This window comes from Nematolebias whitei, chromosome 16, assembly GCF_014905685.2.
Source record: "Nematolebias whitei isolate Nwh7 chromosome 16, NemWhi1, whole genome shotgun sequence".
NCBI classification, from domain to species: domain Eukaryota; kingdom Metazoa; phylum Chordata; class Actinopteri; order Cyprinodontiformes; family Rivulidae; genus Nematolebias; species Nematolebias whitei.
Window position 1 is genome coordinate 12,317,420 of NC_056513.1, and position 26,838 is coordinate 12,344,257.

At 41.6% G+C, this 26,838-nt stretch overlaps 1 protein-coding gene across 2 annotated transcripts in view; it reads right to left on the minus strand.

The window, feature by feature from the left end:
- jupa (junction plakoglobin a) overlaps positions 1-25,929 on the minus strand; it is a 27,738-nt gene extending 1,809 nt beyond the window's left edge. The window contains exons 1-15 of one of the 2 annotated variants that reach the window (XM_037689677.1): positions 25,718-25,929; positions 7,999-8,051; positions 6,765-6,929; positions 6,424-6,677; positions 5,440-5,678; positions 5,141-5,342; positions 4,710-4,854; positions 4,000-4,103; positions 3,579-3,917; positions 2,625-2,777; positions 2,433-2,552; positions 2,204-2,354; positions 1,145-1,266; positions 920-959; positions 276-408 (exon numbers count right to left, since the gene is read on the minus strand). In XM_037689677.1, coding sequence (XP_037545605.1) covers positions 278-408; positions 920-959; positions 1,145-1,266; positions 2,204-2,354; positions 2,433-2,552; positions 2,625-2,777; positions 3,579-3,917; positions 4,000-4,103; positions 4,710-4,854; positions 5,141-5,342; positions 5,440-5,678; positions 6,424-6,677; positions 6,765-6,929; positions 7,999-8,011 — 2,178 coding nt within the window. In that variant the 5' untranslated portion in view covers positions 8,012-8,051; positions 25,718-25,929 and the 3' untranslated portion in view covers positions 276-277. Of the gene's footprint in view, positions 1-275; positions 409-919; positions 960-1,144; positions 1,267-2,203; positions 2,355-2,432; positions 2,553-2,624; positions 2,778-3,578; positions 3,918-3,999; positions 4,104-4,709; positions 4,855-5,140; positions 5,343-5,439; positions 5,679-6,423; positions 6,930-7,998; positions 8,052-25,717 lie in introns of both variants that reach the window. The other variant, XM_037689676.1, reaches the window with a different exon arrangement.
- Between the last annotated feature and the right edge of the window lie 909 nt (positions 25,930-26,838).

Genomic DNA, 26,838 nt, shown 5'->3' on the forward strand with positions numbered 1-26,838 from the left:
CTCCAACTTCAACAGCTACTAGTACTACTCCAACTTCAACAGCTACTGGTTAGTATTGTTGCACCACAGCAACGTCGGGGGTTCAAGATCTTTGTTAGGCCGCCCTAAGACCCACGCCTCCTGTGCAAAAGAGATCTGTGACCTCAATGAAATTTGCCTAGTTAAAAAGTAAAAAAACAACATAGTATTACTACAACTACAAAAGCTACTTTAGTACTACTACTATAACTTCTACTGCATGCTGATTGTCTGACGTGACATTGTTACATACTGACCTTTAATATTGTTCAGGGTACTGTCTGTCGTAGGGGATGCCACCTGGATAGTCCTCCTGCATCATGTGTGCTTCCATGCCGTCCATGGGCATCTCACCTTGGTACCCGTAACCCTGGAAACCACCGTCTAGCTCTGGAAACAGTTACAACATTTGTTTGTTTCAAAACCGACATTTACTGCAACATGCCAACTTTAAACACGGAGAAAGTGTAACGTTGAGGATATTTTTAGACGCAGGGACGAGCTGCTGTGGTTCCTTTGTGACTTTACTGGAGCCTGCTCCGAGGAGACAAAATACTTAAACCATAAAAGGAAAAAAGGAGAGAAAGTGAGAGGAAGGACAGGGATTAGGAGAAAAATGCAAAACAGAGATAGGCTCAGCGAAGGGAAAAGTTTTTACTATGTCCTCATAAAAATAATAATACAAGAGGTCTGTAATAATGAAAAGAATGTTTGGATTCAAATCTAATTAAATCCATCACAACAATCAGAAATAATCCACCGTGATTTGTTGTGATGAAGAAAAGTTCTGCTCACAGCTGCCAGATCTCTGTAACTAAAGTCTGCAGGCTCTGTGCTGCCGTGGAGCGAGCCGCCGCTCAGGAATGTGCTGCAAGAGCACATATCAGCTGGAGTTACTCACCCTCTGCACAGTTTACGTCCATGACGACGCTGTTGTGTGCCTGCAGAAAGGTCAACATGGAAAGGTCAAACACAGCCAACGCCATTTAAATAAACAGCCGCCGTAAATTCAAACAGAGCGGTGATATAAAATACAAAAAGTCAAAGCTAATATTTTCAACTGAACGCAAATTTAATGAATTTAAATGTGCTGACGTCCGGACAGCAGAGGGGGCCGCGCACTCACCGCCTCCCAGGCTATGGGGTCGTGTTTGAACAGAGTGTGCGTCAGCTCCACGGACACGCGCTTCTTGTAGTCCGACGTCTTATCCTCAGAGATGCGGAAGAGCACAGCAGCGGCGTACGTAGCTGGAGAGAAAGATTGGACGAAACGTTCAGCGAGGCCGAAAACAAAACAAACGTGGGCCTTTCAGCTCTACAAGAAGAGGGTCGTTCCTGAGAGATAAATAAAAGTTGCGATCATCTCTACTTTTATGTTTGGATCTTGGAGCATCTAGTTGATATGATAACATAAAAACGCTGTAGATAAAATAAAATATAAACTTTAGAATAAACAGGGAACCAGTGACGTGAGGGTTAAACGCCATCACTTTCTTGTTACAAGTGCTCTATTTTTCGGTCCATAAGGCGCATTAAGCAAAACAAAACGGTCAAATAAGCCAAACTTTATTCAACTCATTCGTAATAACTCTCAACATTGTTCAGTTGTAACACATAAAATCGGTTTGAGGTCAGTAAGCACAACCAGAATTAATACACGAGGCTCACTGTCTATTTTTGAGAAAATTAAAGGATTTTAACTGCGCCGTATAGTCCGAAAAATACGGAATTTTCTTTACACGATCTGCTTGGTTATCATGGAGTTACAAAACGCAGAATTAACAGCATAGATAAGCTTTGTTTTATTTAAATAGACTTGAGGAACACGTTATGGCTTAACCTTGAATAAAGTAATAACAGAGAAAAAAAGAACTGTTTTAACTGATGCAAAGAGCAGTTAAACTCATGTGCAGGTTTTAAACAAACAAACAAAAAAAAAGACTATAATGTTAAAGGATATTCTCAAGAGCATTGGTGAAGTGTGACATCCCAAATAAAATGACTTTTATTTAGAGATAAAATAAATAAAATTGTAGATAATAATCAACATAAGAGGAATGTTGATCAAACCTGTGACCAGTTTCAGTTCAAGTACCTGGAAACTGCACTTAAAGTACAACTCTCTGTCCATGAGTAAATGCTACGTTACAGAAAGTTAACCGCGGCGTGTTATCTGGAAGCCTACCAATGCCCTCGTTGTTGGAGTGCAGCAGCTCCATCAGTGGAGACGCCGCCCCCTCGGCGTCGATTTGCTCAGCCGACGGTTTATCCAGGGCCAGCTCGCACAGGGCGCCCGCCGCCACACGCTTCACGTTGTCCACTGGAGAGTAGAGAAGCTGCAAACGAGAGGACGACGGCGAGTGAAATAAAACCCGACAGGATGAACTTCAAACCGACCGGCCGGGAGTTCCTACCTGAACAAAGAGAGGAATGGTCTGCGTGTTGGCGATTTCTCCTCTGTTGATGGGATCTCTGGCCAGGATGTGCAGAGCTCCGGTGCAACCCTCCACAATCTCCTCCATCCTCACTCCATCCTGATATTCAGAGAAGAATCGTTATAATTTCCACCATCAGTGAGCTCCACGTGATGCCAGCCCTTCACCCACCTGGTATGTCTGCTGGTTGGATGAACCATGTTTCTGAGCATCCTGGTGGGCTTTGAGCAGCAGGTTGACCAGACGGGGAATGACTCCGGCTTCCCTCAGAGGGGCCTGGTTCTCTGGGCACAGGGCAAGGTTACGGATCAGGCCAACCACAGCCTAAAGTGGAGAAATACACAAAAATAAATCATGAAACATTCGTTCAACATCATTTGTTCCATCTGGTTGATTGACCTTCTGGCTCTCTGCCCCGACAGCTATGCTCTTTATCCATCTGCCCACACTCCAGTTTTATTTTTATTTACTCACGGAGGTGCTTTTCATCTTCAATTTCTACAATTTGTTCTCTAAAACTACAATATTTTAGGTTTTCGCTCATCCCCTTGCTCCCGTTCTCACATTTTGCACTTTTTGACGGGATATAGATGCTTCATTTCTTTTTCTGATGTAGGTGGAGGACAAAGGTAAAGATATCAGACCATTTTAATGAGGAGTTTCCATCAACACACTTTAAACTAAAGGGTATGTACAGTGCATGGAGTCAACCCAATTCAACATGGCTGCCACAACCAACCAATCTTAAACACAAAAACCAGCTGTAAATGAGTCAATTGTGCAGGTATTGAACTAAAATTTAGTGTGGTAGTAGTTGAGACTTATCCTGACCACATACTCTGAGCACTTCACATTGCATGACATATTTGCTTTAAACTTTGGCATCAGCTGTTGGTTTCAGCCCTGTCTGTTAGCAAAATATTAACCACCAACTGAGGCAGTAATTATTGGCTCAGCCTTAAATGGCCACACCTCGGTCAGTTTTACTGATATTCTGCAAATATGTGTTGAGGCAGGAGTAAGAATCTGAAGGTAGGTGTAGATGTAACACCAGAAAATGAGGTCTGGAGTCAGATTCCCTCCGCTTCCATGTTTAAAATAATTTCCAACCATCCATGTGCCCACCTTGACAACTGGAAAGCGGTACGGTGGGTTGACCAGCTTAACAATGGCGGGGATGCCGTAGTGGTTCCTCACTGCATGCTGGGCCAGCTCAGCGTTCTGGTGGCGTGAAGTCAGGTGCCGCAGAGCGCAAACCGCCGGCTCCGCCACATCCTCCTTCTCCCCGGCGCGCAGTATGGTGTGGATCAGTGCCTCGACGCCGTTGCTTTGGGTGACCAGAGATTTATTGTGGGCGTTGTTGCACGTGAGGTTGGACAGGATGCCCGTGGCGCAGGTGAGCATGTTGAGGTCATCAGAACTGAGGAGGCCTACCAGAACCTGCAGCAGGCTGTCCATTCCCTCCTGGACAGGAAGAAGGGACAAACTTCTCATGAGTTGAACATTTGTAAGCGGATATAAAGATGTTTAAAGAATGAAGCCGGACCTGCTTGGTGGCAGCGTCAGACAGGTTCCTGAGTGTCCACAAGCAGTTCTGCATCAGGCGCTGGCTGGATCCAGAGAGATGTTTGCCCAGAGCCTGCATCCCACCTGAAAGCAAAGAAAAAATAAATCAACTCTCTTTCAGAGCCCTGCTGTGCTCCTGAACCGGACTGCATTCGTTCCACTTGTTAATATTATTGCGTTTTAAGTTTTATGGGTGCACTTTGACTCGGTTTACAAAAAAAAAACATGCAATATATTTTAGTTGAACCAGTTCGAGCTGCAGAAGAACTCACTGGAATCACTTCCATCCTTCACTATAAGAGTCCAAACACATACACGTTACCCAAGAACAATAATGTGATAGTTCCTTCACCCAGATGTTCAGAGAGACTTTTTGAGGTTAACACTTGATGTGTTTGAAACTCTGAAACCAGTTCTGTGAGTTCCACGGCAGCAGGAATAAGAAACCACACCTTAGACTGGTTAATAAAATATTGCAGGTTAATCCGTTAATTAGAAGTGTAACCCTCTGATACAACCATAATAATATTAATTATAGCAAATGAAAGAAAAACTGTTGGATTCAGGAGCAAAGTGGGGTTTACTTCCTCTGGCTTACCATAAATCTTAAAATATGACTTTGTTCTAGCCGGTACACATGTGCGTTCTGACACACACACACACATGCACACACATACCCACACAACATACCAGCATCGACAATGGCCGGCTTGTTGCTGGGACACACAGAGAGGACTTTGAGAACACGGCTTGTGGTCCACAGCAGCTTCTCATAGGAATAGTTTCTCATGATGTGAACCAGACCCTCGGGACCCCCGTTGGCGAGGATGATCAGCTGTTAAACAGAAAGTTTGGGTGAAGGATTACAACCCAGGGAGCTAAACACCTGCTAATATCTTTTTAATTCATTGCTTGTAAAACGGTAAAAATTAAATAACCCTCATTTTGTTGCCAAGCGAGCACCTGAACGCGTCTGTTCCCACGCCACACCCAGAACAAAAACACACTCACACAAGTCCACGTCTCACATTACAATATTTGGCAGCTTCAGTGTGTAACAGTCTTTGTCTTGCATCCAAAAGCACAAAATGTTCCACACACACGTGCACACACACACACACCTTGCTCTCCTGGTTCCCGTATGACAGCAGCTGCAGACAGTCGGTGGTGATGGCCAGGAACTTGGGGTTGCTCTTCTTCAGCAGGGGGACCATCCTCTGGAGGCCGTCGGCCAGGCGCACGGCCATCTTGGCGCCCTCCTGATGCAGCAGCAGGTTGTGGATTGTGGTGATGGCATAGAAGAGCACGGCCTCAACTGGGGAGCTAAGGAAGACCCAAAGATTAATCACATCTCCTTTAACTCATTTGGATTTATGTCATTGTCAGTGTTTAGGAGAATTGAGTTCAGAGTTCAAAGCACCTGAGCATACGAACGAGAGCGGGGATTCCCCCGGACTTGAAGATGGCAAGCAGACCCTCCCTCTGGTGGGACAGGTTGTGGAGGATACTGGTTGTGGCTTTGGCCGTCTCCATGTCGCTGGTGTTTTGCATGGCCCGGACCACCGCCGCCACCATCTGAGGGGACTGCGTCATGGCGTGCCGCGAAGCCTCCTTACGGGTGAGCTGGTTGACGATCTGCGCCGCCTTGCTGACCACCACCTGCTCCGGGGAAAAAAAGAACAAGAAGCTTGATCAGAAACCAACCGATGACGTAAAACAGAAATATTTTAATCAACAAGTACAATAAACGAGTATTACTTCGAAAGACTGAAAACAGTAGCTAAAGGAGCAAAACAGTAGCTAAAGGAGCAAAACAATAACTAGAAGTCAAGAGGAGAGGAAAATGGTAGCTCATACTAAAATATCTGTAGCAAGAAGTAAAACAGTAGTTAAACCGAGCAAAAATAGTAACTACTGTAAATAAGCAAAATGGTAGCTAAAGAAGCAAAATGATAGCTCAAATCTAAAAACCAATACATAGCAAGAAGCTAACTGGAGCAAAATGGTAGCTAAAGGTATAAATCCGTAGCTAAAAAACAAAATGGTAACTAAAAGAAGCAAAACAGTAGCTAAATCTAGAAAAGTAAAACAGTAGCTATAAAAGGAGCAAAACGATGCTTAAAAGTTAAAACTGGCAAAACTGTAGGTAAAGAATTCTAAAAGGCCAAATTGTAGCCAAAAGGCAATTTTAGCTACATGACTTATTTAAAATACGTCCGTCTCTCCACAGAGTCCCACTTTCAAAGATCTGATTTATGCTTTTTATGGTTCTGAAACGTTTAAGACTGCTTATTTCATTAATGGATTTATTTCCATATCACAAATAAAAACAAAATATTCCTCTGACTCTGTTGAAAATGATTATATTAGCTGTTTAAAAGTATATCCAACTGTTCTTCATCACCTGGTCTTCGTCGTTGAGCAGTTTGGTGAGTTCAGGGACGGCGCGTGACGCCAGCTCAGCGTCGTCCTGGTAGTTGATCAGATGGACGATGGCCGTCTTGAGCAGCTGCGACGGCTCGGCCAGCCTCTGGACGTTGGTCATCTGGGACGGATCCGTCTGCGTGGACAGGATGGTGGCGCCTTCCTCCAGCGTCTCGGGGAACATGGCGGCTCTCACACGCTGGGCTCTGGTCATCGTGTAATGCTCGTTCAAATCTGGTGAAATCGTGTCAACAGGGTCACTTTTAAAACGTACGGCTGGTTTTAAACCTACTGTTGGGTTCGAGCGTTGCTCGGCCCTACCAGGCTCGTCTTTCATGACGGTGGTGGTCATGGTGTAATGCCTCGAGGTCAGGATCTCGTCGTCATCTCTGATGGTGTTGGCTCCGGACTGGATGCCCGAGTCCAGGCCGTACATCGTCTGCTGCCACTCCTTCACCCTCATCGAGCCGCTGTCCATCTCCCCCACTGCCGAACCCAGAGACATACGAGTTTTAAACGTCCTTTTACATCAAATTACGGCTAAATCCTTAATTTCTTAAACTATTACATTGTGTTACTAAACCAAAACATTTAAGATTAGATGAGGAACAGACGTTAAACTGGCACAATCCCACATAGACCAGTTTATTCACGGTCTATCAGTGAAAAGTCGCTCTAACTTTCACGCCTGACGGCCTTCAGAGCAGATTAATCAGCCTTATCCTGAAGTTTAACGTGCGCAGCGTCATGACCTTTATAAAACCAGCTGGAAAAACAAAGCGTTAAAAAGTTTTCTTTAAAGCCGTTCACGATTACCTCAAACGTTAAACTCAGAAACCTTTCGAGAACTAGAATATGTTCTTGGAAAAAAACAAAACAGAAACTTATAAAAGAATATGTGATAAATACATAGTTGGTAAATTAAGTAGGAGGATGCAACATTTATACATTTAAAATGCTAATAAATCTCCAAAAACATGTTCTAATAATATACTGGTTTATTGTCTAACATGGTCTAAATCAGGAAAAATTAATGAATTTTTAAACACTTATGGATTTAAAAGGGTTTATATTTAGACTAATTAGTTAAATGCATTCTGTTAAGCCTTTAGAGATCTGATGATTAAAAGCAAAATAATAATATAACACACATCATTCATAAGGTTTCTTTTAATTTTTAGTACAGAAAAGAAAACCATTTAATTTTTTCCCCTTTTGTCCTTCATGTTATTTCTCTCTAAAATCTGACATTTACAACACAAAAATATAAATGTTCTTTTCTTAATTAAATGAAATCACCTATGATTTGAACATTTCACAAAGCCCCTCAAATGGATTATATTAAAAGGTAAGATAAAGTATTAGCTAATATTATAGCTAATATCAGCGAGTTTGCTTTATGAAGCCTGTGAAGATTTTTTTTAAATAATTCAGATTAAAAAAAATGTGTCCAATGACTCAAACATTTAGCTTTCAGAGTGAAACGTTACACCCGTGTGCTGTGATTATGGTGAGAATGAGAATGATCAGATTAGACGCGAGCTGAACGACTCACTTTGCATCGCCATCCTCGCCTCCTGATCTCAGAGCAACGACGATGGAGCCGACCTGAAAAACAGAGAAGGAAAGCGATGATTTCCCAGATCTCCTCGGCTCTGAGTCACGCCGACACATCTGACTCGGTGCCTCGTCTTTTCATGAACTCCTAAACATTCTGGCACGCTCTCTGCCTCCTCTGCACGAGGCTGTCATTTTAGTTTGTTTTTCCTCGTCTGCCAACTTGGACCCTCCTTCCCTGCAGCCCGGCACTCTGACCTGGAAACGACAACACGGAGCAGCAGCAGCGGCGGCAGCGGGAGGAGGAGGAGGGTGAGGTGAAGTGGGTGGAGACAGCTGCATGTCAGGAATTCTTAAAGGCGACCTTTGACCTCTGGCCCCTACCCATACAGCCGTGGGAGCAGCCTGCTGCTGACGTCTGGTAATCACTTGTCTGGTTTGGGCTTTAGTGTGAGAACGGTACCACTTTACAATAAGGCTCCTCTTATAGATGGCTAATAAATAGTTTATAGATACATTGTTAATTCCTCTATAAACACTTTATAAATCATTAACTGTTTATTATGCATTAATTAAGGGTGACAAAGAGACAAAACTGACACGTTTTTTGCCAAATAGTGAGCCAACTTTGTTCACCTATTAAATTTCTTATAGAGTTGTTGTATTAAACATTTCAGACTAAGTTACTACATTGTGAGCACAATAAGCATTTATGAACAGCATATTGCACTTTATCACTGCATTACAAGTATCTACAACTAATATTATATCCTAAAAAAATAATGTTTACAAATGCTTATTGTGCTCACAAGGTAGTAACTTAGTCTGAAATGTTTAATATAATAACTCTAGATTAAATATATAGGTGAACAGATTTGGCAAGAAAGTGGTCAGTTTTATCTCCGTCACCCTTAACTAACGCATAATAAGCAGTTATTAATGATTTAAAGTGTAACAGAGGAATTAATAACACATCTATAAACTATGAGCCTTATTGTAAAGTGGTACCGTGAAAACACACTCCGTCAAGCAAACCTCAAAGATGTGTGCGACGTAACCTTTCATTTTGAAAGTCACCGTTTTACGAACACAAAAGCGAGACGAACACATGAAAGTAGCCGCCACTTTTACAAACACGTTTTAAAAAATCTGAACGAGATGACTTCTGTTGTGAAGCAGCTCTAAATAAATAAATACATGAATTAAACTGAATTAAATGAATGTTGCCGCCATCTTGTGCATCAACAAAGTCTTAAACGCTGAGCTGGTGCTCAGAGTATGTGATGAGGGCAACTCTCAGCTGCCACCACAGCTAATTTTAGCTCAACAGTTGCTAAAACGGCTAAAATACAGCTGTTTATGTGTTAGCTAAGGTGAATTAGCGGTGGCGGCCATCTTGAACTGGGTTGCCTTTGGAAGTTAATCAGTTGTAGATGTACATCCAGAGATAACTTCCTAAGTGTTTCATTGAAATCTGCCAGCTGCTTTGTGAGATATTTTGCTAACAGACGCACAAACGTGCACATGCGAACATACTCAGACACGTGAGTTTACATGATCGCCCTCTTTTCATTACAGAGGAATTATTACAAATGCAGAAATGTAGAAAACACTCCGTACTAATGACCTTAAAATAACTGATTTATTGTTGATAATGATTCAAACGTGCAGCTAAAGAACTTCACACTTTAACATGCATTATATTTTTGTAAAATATCTGCTCAACTTACTTTCCAACTAATTGATTTATACATCATTAAATTTAACAATAATATTCCATTTTACATATTAAAGCTACGGCTAACGCTAGCGTCTGAGCATGGACGTTTAGCTGCTGGACAAACAGATAAACTCAGATTATTTATCTTTTGAAAACAAACAAACAGTTCCGACTAAAAACAATTAAAATTTGGGAAACTATAAACTTCAAAACTTGTCAGACGAGTTTGGGTCGACCCTTTTAAGTCTGACACGGCCTGATGAATTATTTAATCTGATTTTTTCTTGTAGATTAAATCAGGATTTCTCCTGCCCAAATTAGGATTGTATTCAGATTGAGGATTTATATTTATGATTTGTTACAAGCGTGAAACATCAAGTTAATTTAAAAACAGATATTTAAATGTTATTTTTTTCATTTTGGAATTTAAATAAAAATAATCTTAAATTAATTTAAAGATTGATTTAACAGGAAAGGGTTCAATTTAAAACTTTGAGCTGGCCAAACTTCATCTCTGAGCTATCAGTCATATAATCCATAATGAAAGGCGGGTGATCGTGTAACAGCCTGTGTTTACGCATGTGTGTTTGTTAGCAAAATATCTCATGAAAGACTGGGTGTATTTCAACAAAACTCTCCAGAGTCATTTTTGGGTTTACATCTGAGCCGATTACCTTTCGGAGACAACCCGAGTAAAAAATGTCTACACGTCAGTGAATTTCAAACATTGAGCTGAGTTTTAGTGTAGTAGCAGCTGAGAGTATTCTTTCACGGATTATGTTTTTTAGAAGTGGGTAGAGTAATTTCTGATTTAATTCCACAATATTATGAAATACACATGGATTCAGATTAGGATGTTCTTCAAAACTTCCTCTTCAGGAGCTCAGTTTGTGCAATTTTGTTCTTCAGATTGTGTAACGGCAGCCGTGCTCCTTGGTGCAAGTTTGCTCCACATCGCTGACATCAGCTAATTAACCTAAAACCAGCGGTACACTGACCGATGTCTCCATCGCTGAGGCATTGGAATAGTGAATGTTTGTAGTTTTCAAAACGAGTGTTTTTCTGGTCTGGAATTAAAGATATTCAAGTAGGTAGGAGTTATACTGTGTAAAAGAATTAAGTTTTTTTTGTCTGAGACAGTGCAATGGCGGAGCCAAAGGGTGACCAGTGGTGGCCTTGCCCACCAAAGATTAATCTTCAGCCACCACAAGGGCCACCCCAGTCATTAAAGGAGTCTATACTTTTCAGCAACATAAAACATAGAAAGCACAGTTTTGTCAAAGGATCAGCGTGGCAGGTGTATGTAGATATGTTTGTACGGCCATCTTGGATTTTGACTTGGGAACCTCATTTTCAATAAGGGATCTTTCTTATGCCTAGATGCAGACACACCAAACGAAGTTTGCATGCAGCTTAGTTATCCAGCTCACAATACAAAGGAAGTCCCCTCTTCACTCCACGATGGGGAACAAAACAATTATTGTTGCTACTTTTAACAAAAAACAGATTTTTCTTCTGCCGTGCTTCAATGTTTGTGCTTTGTTAAACATGTGCCTGCAAGTAAATCTTTGTTGATAAAACTTACACTTTGCATTGTTCGAGTGTCTGAAAAATGAACTCCAGTCGTTCCATTGAGGTTTTTTTAAGGTCTGCCTTCATCTCCTGAAGTAAACAACATTTCTGCAGCTTCAGTGACGGTCGCCACAGAAATTCCTTTGAATCCCAAAGAAATGTGTGTTTCTAACGGCTGCCTGCCGCTGCTCGTGATATATGACAGATTGCACAACGCGCCCTGTGTTCTGCTCACAAGTGTTTTCAGATGTTCGGCTGTTTCAGCGTTCTTTGTTAAATCTACGAGGCTCGTTTCAGACATTACAGCTGAACAACAGTCACCCCTGAAGTCTGAAGTCTTCACGTTGTAGATTTAAATGTTACATTTTTACAATAAATAAAAATAAAAATGAGTCAAAAAGACTAAATCTCTCTTTCACTGACAAAGTGCGCAACAAAACCACCCAAAACTAAAATAACAACGCTGAGAGCTGAATGACTCGGCTCAAATCTGCTGAAGAAACTAAAAGCAGAACTCCGGCTAAAAGCTAAATGAAGCAAAATGTTAGATTTTAGCTAAATGTAATAAAACACTGGCAAAAATGATACTCAATAGGAGCAAAAGTCAGCTAAAAGCTAATAATGGCAAAAGATCTGCTTAAAAGTAGCAAAACGTAATCTCAAAGAAACCAAAGGTCAGCTAAATGCTAAAGCAGCAAAAGGTCAGCTAAATGCTAAAAGCAACAGAGTGAGGAAGTTTGAAGGTCATAGTTTGTTTTATGGTTTAAAATTTAGTTTTATTTCAAATGAATCCATTGGTGGGCCGAACTGAGCCCATCCGTGGGCCTGATTTGGCCCCCGGGCCGCCAGTTGAATAGCCCTGCTCTAACCTCCGTTTACACTGATCTGTGAGCGTCAGTCAGTCCAGTTTCTGAGAAGTTTTTTTTTAATCATAATTTGCATAAAACAGAAAATAAACAGAAACATCAAAGTCCATCTCCTTTTGTCCCCGCTTCTCTTTTGTTGGATCAAAAACCTGAGAATTTGCAGATTTTCTCTGCAAACGCACGCCTTTCCCTCCCTTCATCGTCAAGAGACATTCCTGTTAGTTAAACCTGATATTCTTGTGAGGTTTCAACACGTTGATTTTACAGAGAAGAAGATGAAGCAGGAACTGCTCGGTGAGTTTGAGCTGCAGAGGCAGAAATCCCCGCGGGCCCCGCAGGGACTGTCGGTACTTGCAGCTACACGCTGCCCGACATGAAGCCCTGACTCATCGGCTCGCTGACAACTCTGCTCACAGTCGCCCTTCATTCTCACCTCTCTGTGAGGGGAGGCGAGGCTCTTCATTAACACACGCCCAACATCTGGATCAGGCAGCTCTGCTTCAGCTTTTCTGTCCGAAATGAAGAAGCGAGCTCGCAGTTTTCCCAGGTTGCAGTTCCTGTGTGTAAATCAGGGGCCGTGTTTGTGCAGCCTTTTGTTTCCCGGGGCGAGGCAGCGGGTTCAGTCAACTGTTGCAGCGCTGCAACACGCCCTGCTGCTGCCTTGGCAACATACAGACACTGTTTACCATTATCTCCTCCCATCTCATGTTTACTGATAAATGTTCCCTCAACGACCTCTCTCACCTCTCTCAACGCAACAGAGAAGAAAATCACCCAGAATTAAAAAAATTAAGATAAATAAATCAAAGTGAAATTAAAAAAGTTGGTAGATGTAGATAAAACCAGAGTGTTTTCAGTTTTCTGCAGCTTCCTGCTGTTCTGTACCTCAGACTGAACTTTGCTCTCTTCTAGTTAATAAGTGATGATTTTTGTCACTCTCACCGAACCTCTCGGTTGTTGACACCACCGTTCTTACACACAAACACACACACACACACACACACACACACACACACACGGGCCACAGTTGGGGTGAAACCCACATTTCACACCGGGCCCCTCCCACCTCCTTGTTAAGCAACAGCCTGTGGATGGATGACTTCAGGAGGATTCTTCACTCCCCCTCAAATAATAAAAAAATAACCAGCCTTCACTGTAAACCAGGAATGTGTTTCGTGAAAGCTGCCAGGCAGCAAGCTGTGACAGAGAAGGAGGCGTGGAAACGCTGAGACGCTGGTGTGACATTCCACGGCAGCGTCGTACATTCAGCCTGCGAACGACGAGGCTTTAAAAACTCTTTGAATATAAACTCGTCCCTCGCTCGACTGTGAATTCATGACGGCTGAAACTACGAGGACGTGAAAACACAAGAATGAGTCAGTGATGAGAACAAACACCCCCCCCCCCCCCGCACCCCCAGGCATGTCGAACAGGGAGTGCCTCCCCTGCAATGACAGTTTTTTTTAATGAGGGTGTGTCAGGGTGAAGACACCTGAGGGGAATTTAACATTTTCACTCCTCTGTGGAGAGAGTGGAGCATGTTCTGAGCTCTCCTCTGGATTACATGATTACATCAGGAACAAGTTTTTTTTTTTTTGGGGGGGGGGGGGGGGGGGGGACTCTTGGTTCTAGTCCACCAAGTTTGTAGTGACTTCGGATGCTTACTGCCCTTCACGCCCGAGTTTTAGCTCATCTTAAACAACAGAGTTGTAGCTAGTCATGTGTAATCTCATGGATTATTGCAATATGTCGATGATGTGTTGGTGTTCTTAGATTATGTTGTGGATGACTCTCAGCGACTACCAGCTGAGGTGCAATCTGAATCTCTGCTAGCTAAAAACCAATCAGTGAGGAGGTGAATACAGCTAATGATGGAAGTGGTGATTGAAGACAAAATTGCAAAAGGTCAGTTAAACATAACAAAACAACAAAACATCAGCTACAAGGTAAAAGTCAGCTACAAGAAACAAAAGGCTAACTAGAAGGAAAAAAGAGTAAAAAGCTAACTAAAAGCTAAAGCTGCCAAAGGTCAGCTAAATGCTAAAGGTAAGCTAAAATAGTCAGTTAAAAGCAGCAAAAGGCAAGCTAGAAGGAAAAGGTAACAAAAAACTAACTTAAAGCTAAAAGTTGCATATAGATAAAAACAAAAGTCAGCTAAAATCTGCAGCATCAGCTAAAAGCAACAAAAGACTAGCTAGAACAAAGTTGCTAAAGGTTGGCTAAAAGTAGCCAAAAAAAACAACTTAATATATATAAATAACGTTCTGCATGATCTCATGAAATATTGCAACATCTCGCATGACCCGTTAGCATTCAGAGCATGTATGGTGGACGACTCTCAGCTACTACCACACTGAATCTTAGCTCAACATCTGTCTTATCAAATCCACTGGAGGCATAAACATCATCATGTAGGCTAACCACAAACATTTCTGCTCACTTCTTTTTTAAGCAGATGTTGAGAGCATTAGGCTCACACAAATTAGAATAAAGAAGAAGTTGAGAGAAACGTTATTTGTCAGCCTGCCAAAAGTTTCAGGAGGAAACTGATCTCCATTGTCTTTGCTCGCAGGCCGGCAGCCGAATGGCCTCGGAGCTCAGCAGAAAGAAAAGGAGGTTCAAAATAAACCAGCGCACCAACAAGTCCTCATTAACTCAGTCGCTTGGATTAATACCAACAGCAGCTATAATTCCATGCAAACCTGCAACATGTCGCCCTGAAGCCGAAGCTTATTTGAGCTGCGCACGACTTCTCCAACGTCCAGCAGCGAGGCAGCCGTGAGCGATGTGGTTCAGTGGTTGAAACTGAACCACATCTGGTAGAAACGTGGACTCTTAACAGACCTGAAGGTCTTATGTTTGGGCTGACCAGTGAGAAAAGCAGATTATTTCAGTGCACATCTGTGAAGCTTCTTGCACCATCTGGGCCGACGAACTAAATGACACACAGATCACCCCCCCATGTTGTTATCCATTTCCCCACAGGACTTTGACTCACTTCCTGCACAAACACCGTCAAAGCCTCTGGACACACTTGGCTCGTCCAGCCAGACAAGACTCTTCGTCTTCTTTCGGAGGTTCAGCTGTTTGCATGAACTGAAGCTCAACAGGTCAGCGGCTGTGACCTTTCTGCAGCTGAGGGGCAATCTGAATCTCTGTTAGCTAAAAATCAATAAGTGAGGAGGTGAATGCAGCTAATGGAGTTCTTGTGGTGACAGGAAGTGATGGTCAGTGTTTTATCTGACTCTCCGTTGGATCATCTGGACGGGGGGAAGTCGAGCTTCTTCCGTACTTTTCTGCAATCAAACTACTTCCGCTGCTTTTTGCTTTTGTAAACGTTCATAAATGTAACAACAATCAGCCTGGTAAACAAACATGACTTCATGTTTTAGTAACCTTTAAACTTTTTGCATTATTTTAATTTACAAAAAATTATCCTACAGAAATGCATTAACACTGTATCATTCTTTGACATCTACTTCAGTATCGTAGATCCATTAGTTTTTTTTATGCTCCTTTTAGCTTTTAACTACTGTCCTGCCTATTTTAGCTTTTAGAAACAATTTTTCTACATTTAAGCTACAGACTTGCTACATTTACCTTTCAGCAACTGTCCTGCCAGTTAAGTTGGATTTTTTTTACAACTAAATCTAACTTTTAGCTTCTGTTATGCATGCATATATTTAGCTTTTTGTGCTAATTTTAGATATGGTTTTGCAGATTTCACTCATTTACAATTTTGCTAAGTCAAGCATTTAACTGTACTTTTGCTAATTTTGGAGTTTGGCTACTGCTAAGGTAGTTTTGGCTTTGAGCTGTTGCTTTGTAGATTCAAGCTTTTAGCTACTTTTTCTTTTATCTTTTATATTTTATTCACACCTTTATGCCAAAGCAAGTTGTGAATCCTGTTCATTGACAATGGCAATAATAAACCGAATCAAAATCTACTGTCTTACTGATTTGAGCTTTTAACTACTGCTTTGCTGATTTGAGCTTTTAGCTATCGCTTTGCTGATTTGAGCTTTTAACTACTGCTTTGCTGATTTGAGCTTTTAGCCATCGCTTTGCTGATTTGAGCTTTTAGCTATCGCTTTGCTGATTTGAGGTTTTAACTACTGCTTTGCTGATTTGAGGTTTTAACTACCGCTTTGCTGATTTGAGCGTTTAGCTATCACTTTGCTGATTCGAGCTTATAGCTATCGCTTTGCTGATTCGAGCTTATAGCTATCGCTTTGCTGATTCGAGCTTATAGCTATCGCTTTGCTGATTTGAGCTTTTAGCTATCGCTTTGCTGATTTGAGCTTTTAGCTACTGCTTTGCTGATTCTAGCTTTTAGTAACCATTTTTCAACATTTTGCTTTAAGTTACAGATTTGCTATAATTAGTATTCTGCAACTGTTTAGCAACGTTTTAGTTCTTAGCAAACATTTTACTAAATATAACTTTTAGCCATTTTGCATGTGTGTAACTACTTTACCTCATTTTAGCCATGGTTTTGACATTTCTGGCTTTTAGCTAGAGATTTGCAGAGTGAAGCTTTTAACTAAGATTTTGCTCATTTGAGCTTTTACCTAGTGTTTTGCTGATTTTAACTATGCTTTATAAATTTGAGATTAGCTACTGCTAAGGTAGTTTTAGCTACAGCTTTTAGCTATGGCTTTGCTGATTTGAGACTTTAGCTTAGGTTGATTTTAGCTTTTGTTCTGCTCGTTTTGCCTAATAATTCAGTTTATGTTTTGGTCTCCAACAAAGCTCAACTCGTTCATTAGTTGCAGAGAACACCGTGGGATCGTTGAGCGCGTTCACATTGCACTCAACATTTACACCAGGTCAAAACCCTAAATACTTTAGGACTGATGATACCCAGTCAGTAGCTATGTTTACATGGACATAAGTAATCGGATCAAATGGTCGTTCAGAATAAAAATGTGTCATGTAAAAATCCCATTTGGGTTATTTTTTGTTTATTCAGCGTGATCCGAAATAATTTGTGATCAGAATGTAACGGGTGGTTTACGCCGATTCATAACCCGAACGGTGCGCATATAAACACTTGATCTGTTCGTTTTTATCTGATGGTGAAAAACTGACTTGACTGCGCATGTGGGACTGTCATTTCCGCCTGGGTAATGCTAATAATATTAGCATGTCGGGGAAGTAAAACTGGTTGGTGAGCGACACAACATTTCTACTAGAAACTTTGAAAGAGCTCAAAATGATCTGTATCACCTGTAGCTCAATCAGGGAGTGCAGTAACGTCTCCACCGTCATTAAAACCTGTCACGGGTTCATTTTGGGTGCTCAGGTTTGTTTATGTTGATCCCAGAAGTAAACCGGAAGTAGAACTTCTTCTTCTGCGTTTTTTTTAAGGAGAGTTTACTACTCTGCATATGTCAGTACTTCTGTTCAGAACAAAGCCCGCTGCATGTAAACGCTCGTCATGAACAGATTGTGCCCATGTAAATGATACATTTGAATTATTTAATCTGAAAATTTTCAATCCGGTCAAAAAAATTTTTGCTCATGTAAACATAGCTAGTTTCATTCCTATTAGAAATTTCATCCATGTGACCAAAGTGGCTCATCAGAGTAATAAAGACCCTAACGAAGCCCTATTGTGAGGAGTGATAGGGCAATCTGCATATGCATCTAGCTTACCTCAGCTTTATAACTCAAACCCCACACTCTATTCTTTGGAATGAGAAAGCTCCTTGGATGGGATGCTAAACGTCTTCTGTTACAAAATAAAATCCAGTTGTTTTTGTCTTGAACTTTTTTGAATTTACCATGTCCTGGATGACTGAGAATCTTCACCAGCGTATTTACACCAGATCTTCACAGAAAATGTAAATTTTCCTAAATTAAGACACAACAGTCCTAATCATGGTGAAATGGATGCACAGCTAAAGAAAAAAATCCAGTCACGAGGAAGAATGCAGCTCAAAAAGCCACAGTTTGTAAAACCTTTACATCTGGGTGATAAAACCAGCAGCGTCTCTATAAAGGCTCAGAGGGAGGAAACAGCCGAAATGTTACCGGTGTTTACTTCTGCAACATGCAGGCTGAGTTTATCTGAATGTGACGTACAGAGCTCAGCTACAGCTGAACTGCCGTGAATAAAAAAAGCAGCAGCCGAATGGCTGAGGGCTCTTGTTCTGTCAGTTGTTTCACTGCCGCCACTTTAATGAGTCAAATTAGGCCAGTGGATGCACGGCAGCGGTAAACTGGAGCGTAGCTGTTTACTCCCTCTGGGGTCTCGGTGAGAACCCAAGGAAATGCGAGCGGTCTCGGAGGAGGTGCCTGAGTGCGGACCAGAATCACGTTACACAGAACTGATAAAGGAGGAGGGGAACGAGTGACAAGCCGAGTACTCAAGTAGCAATAAATGTTGGTCTGCTCGGCCCTGAAGGAAACAAAGTTCAGCCAACAGCTCCTTATCAGCTGTAGATGTGCATCCAGTGATTAGTTTGACGACATCTCATGGTTCACGAGATATTTTGCCAACAGACAAACTGGGTTGATAAGTAGCACCTCGTCTTCTTTCGGCAGCGAGCAATAGTTATTTAAATATTTAACAAGTGGTACGCCACTGTCTGACACCCCCCCCCCCCCCCCCCCCGTTGACGAGGAATTTAAAGAGGGAAATTTTTGTAGATTTAGGGATATACGTATTTCTAGACTGGAGCTGAAATTCAAGTTGGAAGGAGTTATGAGGTAACAACAAAAAAGGTTAAATCGTGTCATCCGGACCAGTTTCTTTAAGTAAGAAATGTTCTGTCTCCCATCTGGAAGACTTCGTCAGTCTGCGGCCTGCCAACCACATCTGTCCCATAAGTTTCATTGCTGTGTTTCAAGCCAACCTCCTGTTGGAATGTCAGAAGCAGGATTTTAACACGTGCAAACGGGGCACGCCCATCCAGAACAATCAATCATCATGTAACAACAATCAAATGTTTTAGTCCAGGTGGCCAACAAGAACAGAGGTAGTTTGTTTTTTCTTTTGGCTTGTCCGAGGCGGCGCAGAGTGACGGATCCTGGCAAGTGGGGGGAGCAATTTTATCCACCACCAGGTGTAATGGTGGAACCAGGGGGTGGCCAATGGTGGTCATGGCCACCTTTGAACACCCCAGTAATTTGAAGAAACTACTGTATATTTTTCATGAATTTAAACTGTAAAAAGCTAAGTTTCTTCAAATGATAAGTGTGGTAAGTTGACATATTTACACGGTGGAGGTCGACGCAACACAATTTTTGAAAGGACTTCCCTTGTGCTTAAATGTAGCCACACACCAAAATTGAGGTCAGTACCACTTTTACTTTTCAAGTTATCATTTTCACAATATGCACAGACGGACATCATTTCCAATTCCCTCTTTTGGCTCTGCGACGGTGGGACAGTAAAATGTGAAGGTACGAATGCTTTGTTTTTAACTTACAAGCAGACGGATGTTCCCCATCTTTCACGCTGTTTGGGAAGGAAGAGGACGAAGCGGGTCTCTGACAGCACAGAGAGCATCTGTGCCACTTTGTTAGGGGACGGGGAGGAAAAGAGTAGCAGCATTGTCCCACTGACTGCCTCTGCAGTGAAAAGGAAACTGCTCAAGTGTCCGAGCTGAAAGGACCGCAGCACATCATGAGGGATCCGTGTGCTCAATGGGCCAAAACCAGTACCCGGTGGCCCATCTGACGGCCCGGCGCTGAGCTGCTTCTTCAGCTGCCGTTGCTAGACATCAGCATGTGCGGCTGAGCGCTGAGGCGATGTGACAGATGATTAATTTTTCAGGATGATTCGAGACACAAGGGATGGAAGAAACACAGAGGAGACCCTAAAGAGGAGTTCATCTGGGACGCTGGAGTTCACTCTTTGTGCTGCAGCCGAACTAAAATAACCGAGCGGCTCATCCTGACGTCACCCGTTGTTAACAAAGGCCGGGTGATGTTCATGTCCCTGCATGTTGTTTTGCTTGTATTATCAGCAAAAATATGTTGTGAATCACAAACAAGTTTCAACGAAACTACCAGAAAGGAAACATTAGGTATAAATGTACAACTGGTAAACTTTTCAACATAATTCAAGATGGACGCCACCGCCAACTGATCTTTGGGAAAAAGTCAGCCCCGATACAAGATGGGCGCCACAGCGAATCTGTTTTAGTCTTCCCAAAAATGGCTTCCAATCAAAGGATTTTACAGATGTTGAGGTAAAACTAGGCGTGGTAGTAGTTGTGAATCATACACAACACGTACGTCGAGCACTAACGCATCGAGCGAGGTCACGCAAGACACGGTCTATCCAAACTATAACTGTTGTTAAAATAAGAGGATCTTAAGTCTAAAAATCTGGCATGAAAGATGGCGGGCGATATGCATTCCGTCAGGGAATGCGACGCTTCCACTGACAAAATCCTCAAAAATACCAACGTTGACTGAACAGAGAAAATAAAAGGAGAATAGCGGTGACTCACTAAAAAAAACACTGTTCGGTGTTTTGCACACTCAACTTTGTCCCAGTTCATGAAATCCTCAAAAAGCAGAGCAAAGGAAACAAAAGTGACGCTCGTGATTTCGGTCTTTACAAACAACAACAACAAAAAAAGAAACTCCCTTTGAATCGTCAGACGTTCGCGATGCTTATCAACCACATCGAGCTCCCCTGCTGCTGTGCCTTCTTTCAGCCACACCCTTACAATATCTCTGAGAAGTGTAATTAGGAGAACTGGGAGGTGAAGAAAAACACTCACCACAGGACTCTGCACAACCCTGCCAAACCATCCAACTGTGAAAACTCTCGTCTGAGTCAATCCTCACTCCCTTCAAGCCCACATAACGAAAAAAAAATAAATAAAATTTTTAAATCAACGGTAATGAGTTCAAAGGAAAAAAAAAACGGGACTCAGCTATTTCCAGTAAGTCGGAGCGATGTGTGGGAGTTTCAGACAACTTTGATAAGAGCTGAATTGAAATGACTAACATGGTGAATGTTTGAAAAGCTTTAAGTGCCACTGGCGAAGAGAAACAACCATTAGACCTTTGACGTTTTCAGAAAAAAAAAAAAAAAAAGACTTTTTCTTGCACTTGTTTGATTCAATGGAGAAAACTTCTGAAGGGAAATAATTAACTTTATAGACTTTCTGGGCAGAGCTCAGCTGGATACTGCCAGCTACACTTGATTAGCATTTTACCACCGCCCATTGCTCCAAGTGTCTGACTTCATGTTTTGTTAGACAGCAGAAAACTCTCACACGAATTTTTGTTTTATGCGTATTAAAAAAAAACAGCATATATAAATAAAAACTTTTTAATTTTTCTGACAATCAAGAAATGCCCATTTCCTGCTGTTTTCAGGTGTAGTGTTACAGATTAATGATAAAACTGTCAACATAAGTAAAAGAAGAATTTCTTGCTGGCTTGACTTCCATCCATCCATCCATTATCTTTATCCGTTTCTTCCTTTTCAGGGCACTGTGCAAGAAGCGGTGTACACCTGGACAGGTCTCCGTCCATCACAGGGACACAGAGACAAACAACCATTCACTCTCTCACTCACTCACACCTGTCTCGTCCTTCCCACTTGTCCGCCCCTCATTCCATCTCACCTACGAAGACTGTTACATTCCTTCATTTTCATGGGTCTAATAAAACGACGTGAAGAGGAATCCACATATTCTGAATGCTGAGCTCACCAGTAACCATAGTTTCCACTTTGTAGTTCTTTCAAAATAAACTTTAATGGCAGAAAGTCTCTTGGATTCTCAATATTTTTTCCTCGCTAGCCAGGGACCTTTATATTCCTTGATTTTCACCAGTCTAAAAGGCCCAACATGAATGGGGGGAGGGGTGTATGTGCCCAGACAGTACAGCTGAGTTCACCTGTGAACATTATTTCCACGTTATAATCCTTTCAAAATAAAACTACAATCGTAGAAAAACCCTGGGAGACAGTTCTTTTGAAATTACTTCGCTTACCAATACCAGGTCCTGGTGTAAACAAAAACAATCGTTATTCCTACTTAAGTGAGAAAAGAAACGTAATTCTGACCAGATTGACGAGCTAATGGTTACCGGTAGTTTAAAATGGATTGCCACCATCTTGAAACTCAAATCACAAAATTTTAAAAAAGTGGTTCATTCATTATAATCTTTTACATGATTATTCCAGCAGAAACTGTACAGTATTCCTGTTGGAAGTGGCCCACTCCAGACAGGAAGTGCTCCGTCTAACTGCTGCTGTCTATGCTTTCAAATAACCACAACCGGAATGTAAAAGTTTATAAAACAGACATTGCATGATTTGTTTAGAAATTTGAGCCTAGAGTTGTTTCTAGACAACAGTCATCACCTTCTGTCTTGGCTCTGCTTCAACTTGCCATTAACTTGATAAGCAAGCAGAATTAAACAGTCTAATTTAGGAGCCATCTAGAACAGGTAAGATATTAATTATTCAAAAACTTTCCACAGAAACTCACATAAACGGATCTGAACTATCACTTTACCACACAGACTTTGCCTTGAGTTGATTAAAAAACGTTTTGTTGGCGCTTCCTTCTCCACAGGAACATTGAAGATCAAAGAAATCGTAACGTTCGACCACAAAGCGATCAGCGGCTGAAACCGAGTCACTGGAAACTTCTACGTCGGGCATCGGAGGACGCAGACAGAAACAGGGCAAGGAATCAAATCCAAGGGGTAAAATCATCAACCAAGAGGTCAAGATACGTGTCATCCAGTAATCTCCTTTAAAACGTGTACCCATTTACACACTAAAGGATCTCCAGGCCTCTTAATGTAGGACACTATCAGGGAATTAAGTGGAGGGGGGCAGGGATTATGTGCCACCATGACTGTCGCTGCAAAATCTACTGTAAGTAACCCTCATAGCCATCCACCCACCCGTTCACCCCACTCCCCGAGGGCAGACAGGAGCAGCTTTCCCAACACGCCGCTGTCTTCCAGCCAGATTGGCAGAAAGCATCAGGTCCGACTCAAGCTGCCACACATCCAACAGCCACATTCGTCAGAAACAGCTGGACACCTCTGGGTATTTGGCACCAGCCTGGAGGGGGCTTTCTGATGATTTCTGAACCACTTGATACAAGAACACAAGGAAGGAACGCTCTAAGTTTAACATGTTGTGTTGAGAAAAGACGGAGTTATGTGTTTGGAAATAAAATTATGTATGATCGTAGCGCTCAGAGTACGTGTTGTGAAAGACTCTCAGCTACTACCCCATCAAGTTTTTTGCTCAATATATGTAAAGCTGTGGGAGCCATCTTGAATCAAATGAAAATTATTCAGTTGTACACACAATGATTACTTTTTAGGAGTTTGCTAACACACAGGCCTGCTATCTACTGATAAATATACTAATAATAAAGAAACTGACATGGAAAACATTACAAATGAGAATAACAAGTAAGTTTATCTGAATTAATTTATCCATATTTTGTGGATCTCAGCTCCAACGAAAACTGATTGTTGTGCCCCGTTGCAGAGATAAAAGAAAGAACTGGAAATACCCTCGGTCCATCCGTGTTGTAAGTATGACAACTTGAAAAATAAGCGAAGTACCGAGTTCCATTTATGCATGTGGCTAAATCTACGCATAAGAAAGTTTCCTTTTAAAATTTGCGTTGCCACATCAAAATCCAAGATGGCTGCCATCATATATGTTCATCCATCTTGCGAGTTGGATAACTTGAAAAATAACCAACTATGCTTTCTAGTATCTGCATTGCTTAAATGTATAGTCTCCTCAAATGATTGGGGTGGCTAAAGATTAATCCATGTGGCCAAGGCCTCCACGGGCCACCTCTTGGCTCCACCACTGGTCATGGATAAAATTGTTTCTTCCACTCAGCAGGATGAAAAAATTATAATAAATCCAACTTATATTTTTATACTCAGTGTGTATTGCACCAAAAACATTAAGGTTTTCATCTTGAAAACTACAAATATTCACTATTCAAAGCATACCGCTTGTTTTTCCTGTCAGGTCCTGAGTTTGTAACCTCCTCGATAACACGTCCCTGTTGGGGTGGACAGGACATCAAATAAAATCAGCAAGAAGGAAAATTAAAGACAATCCCTTACAAACCAACGGTTACCATGGCAAGATGAGCCGAACTCGAGATCAACAGCTGGTTCAAGAACTGCTGGTTTGGTGCAGAAGAGTCGGATCATTTCAAACACCTGAAAGCACCTAAATTAAAGGCCTACCATTCCTTGAAGAAATGTATATCACCCGCCAACATATTGTTCTGAGTCGATATGTAATATTGCGATATGTCACCCTCAGAGTGTGTGCTGTAAGTGACTCTCAGCTACTACCATGTCATATTTTAACTTAAATATTACCCCACTTACAGCCTTTTCATTTGCTGCCGACGTCGCTTAGCTGTGGCGACCACTCCACAAATTAAAAAACAGTTGCAGATGTGCATCCAGCGATTACTTTTTCAAACTGATATTACCCTGTTGATCCCAACATTTGTTGGTAAAATTTGAAGCAGAGATGTTGCGTAATAAGTAGCACTTGATGTACGGTTGTGAAAGAGAAAGACTTGCAGCTACAACCACGCCTAATTTTAGCGCAATATCTTTAAAACGGTGAATTACATCCAACTGCTGTGTTCTCTAGAGTCAGTTGGCTGTGGCGGCCATGTTGGATCAGGTCGACTTTGAATGGTAAGAGATGTACAAAGATATTTTGCTGACAGAGACACACAGACATGGACAAACACAGCCTGCTTTTGGCAGCGGATGATAATGAGCTATAGTCAAATCAGGAACAGTGACATATTTTAAAAGCTTCTGATGATTAGAATTGGAGGAAGTAGAGAAAGTTAAAACAACCTGCTCCTCTACAAACCCACGATCTGCATATTGATGAGTGAATAGAGGTTTTTTTTTTTTTTCTCTAACCACAAACACTAAATTTATTCTTTTGTGAAGTAATGTAAGTCATTTGTATTCACAGCCTGTCTGGAGCCTCTTTTCATGAGCCTCTTACTCTGAAAACCTCAAACGAGCACTTATTTATACAGAAATACCTGCTGAAAAATACCTTATTAACATATTATAAAACATGTCTTACCAGGCAACACCCCCTTTCCCGTTTGGTTAAATAATCTCTACAATTTAATGACCTACTTTTCTTCACCTGCCACTTTTAGACAATAAAAGCGCAACAAGGCAAGAGTTTTATAGTTGGGTTTCTTTGACAAGGACGCAGAAACAGATTTTTGACCATTTTCTCAGTAAAAAAAAAAAAAAAAAAAAGAAATAACTGCTATTTGTGATGTTTGAGATAACGAGATAATCTGAGGTCGTGATCGCAATAAACTCCGCAGCAGTTTTTGATGCGGAAATGAGCGGATTCTTTATTTTACACACATAAACAGCGACAAAATGTTAACAAAAACGACAGCTTTCACAGAAAATATATAATTTAAACGGAACAAATGAAGGGAAGAAACGCGACTTTAAAAAAAAAAACACTATCAGGAGACGTTTAGGGACTGTAAAAACCAGTCGGAACAGGTAGTTTCGGTCCATCTTACCTCTCAAAAATCACACAAAAGCTTCTCAGATAGTTCCAGCTCGGTGGTTTTTCTTCTCCGGAGGACACTTCTCCTTGTTTTTCCCCACCTTTCTCCTCTCTGAGCCCCCCAACAAGCGCAGCTGGTTTCTGTCTTTGAACAAAACAAAAAAAGAAAAGAAAGAAAAGCAACAGAGAGAAAAGGAGCGTCACCTCCGTGCAGGCTCCGCCTTCTTCCCCAAGCCCGACCGCGCAGGCTCCGCCCCCTTCCCCCACCGGGAGCGGCTCTCCTTTTTTTATTTATTTATTTGTTAGGAACAGGAACTTGTTTTAACAGCCCGCACCGACTCTTACTATTTTATTGTTGTTAAAGCGCCAAAGCTTCTTAAAAACCAGCTGCTTCACCTCAAACGCACCTTAAAGTTGACTGGAACTGACAGATAGTCAGAATTTTATTAATATGTTGGATGCCTGTATTGGCGCAGAACAAAGTGTACAGCCCTCACGTGTTCCGTCCACCTGCGTGACGTCAGACCAGGACCACACCTTGATTTGTACGAAACCAGACTGCAGGATGAGTCACTGTCGAACTGTGAGACGTTCAAGACAAACAGATATAGTCACAGCACTGTGTTTGACAAAATAAGATACGACCCCTGTCCAAAATTATGGAAGATTTTGGGATAATTTGGTCAAAATTTCAAACTTTTGGCATTAAGAAACGTTAAAAATGATAATTGCTGTTTTCTTTCTCAGTAGATTTTTTTCCAGATCAAGTGAATGAAGACAAAGGAATCATGAGAAAAAAAACACTACTTGCACGCTCTGAAGCATCGATGACAAACACAGTAAGTCAAGTACACCTCTCAGTCTAGCTTCAAATGTCTCTTATTGCTGTTCCCAGATCAGTTAACATGTTGGAGCCTTGTCATTGACCATTTTCTTCAATCTCCACCTGATATTTTCTAATGGATTGAGACCCGGACTCTTCAGGCCATGCTGTTGACGTTACATCTTTTTTGAAGGAAAGTTTTTCACATCCTTTGCCCTACAGAAGATGCATCATTATTAAGAAAAATGAAGTTGTCATCGTCATAAAGAACTTTTTCAGCTGATGGAATAAGAAAAGTGTCTAAAGTTTCA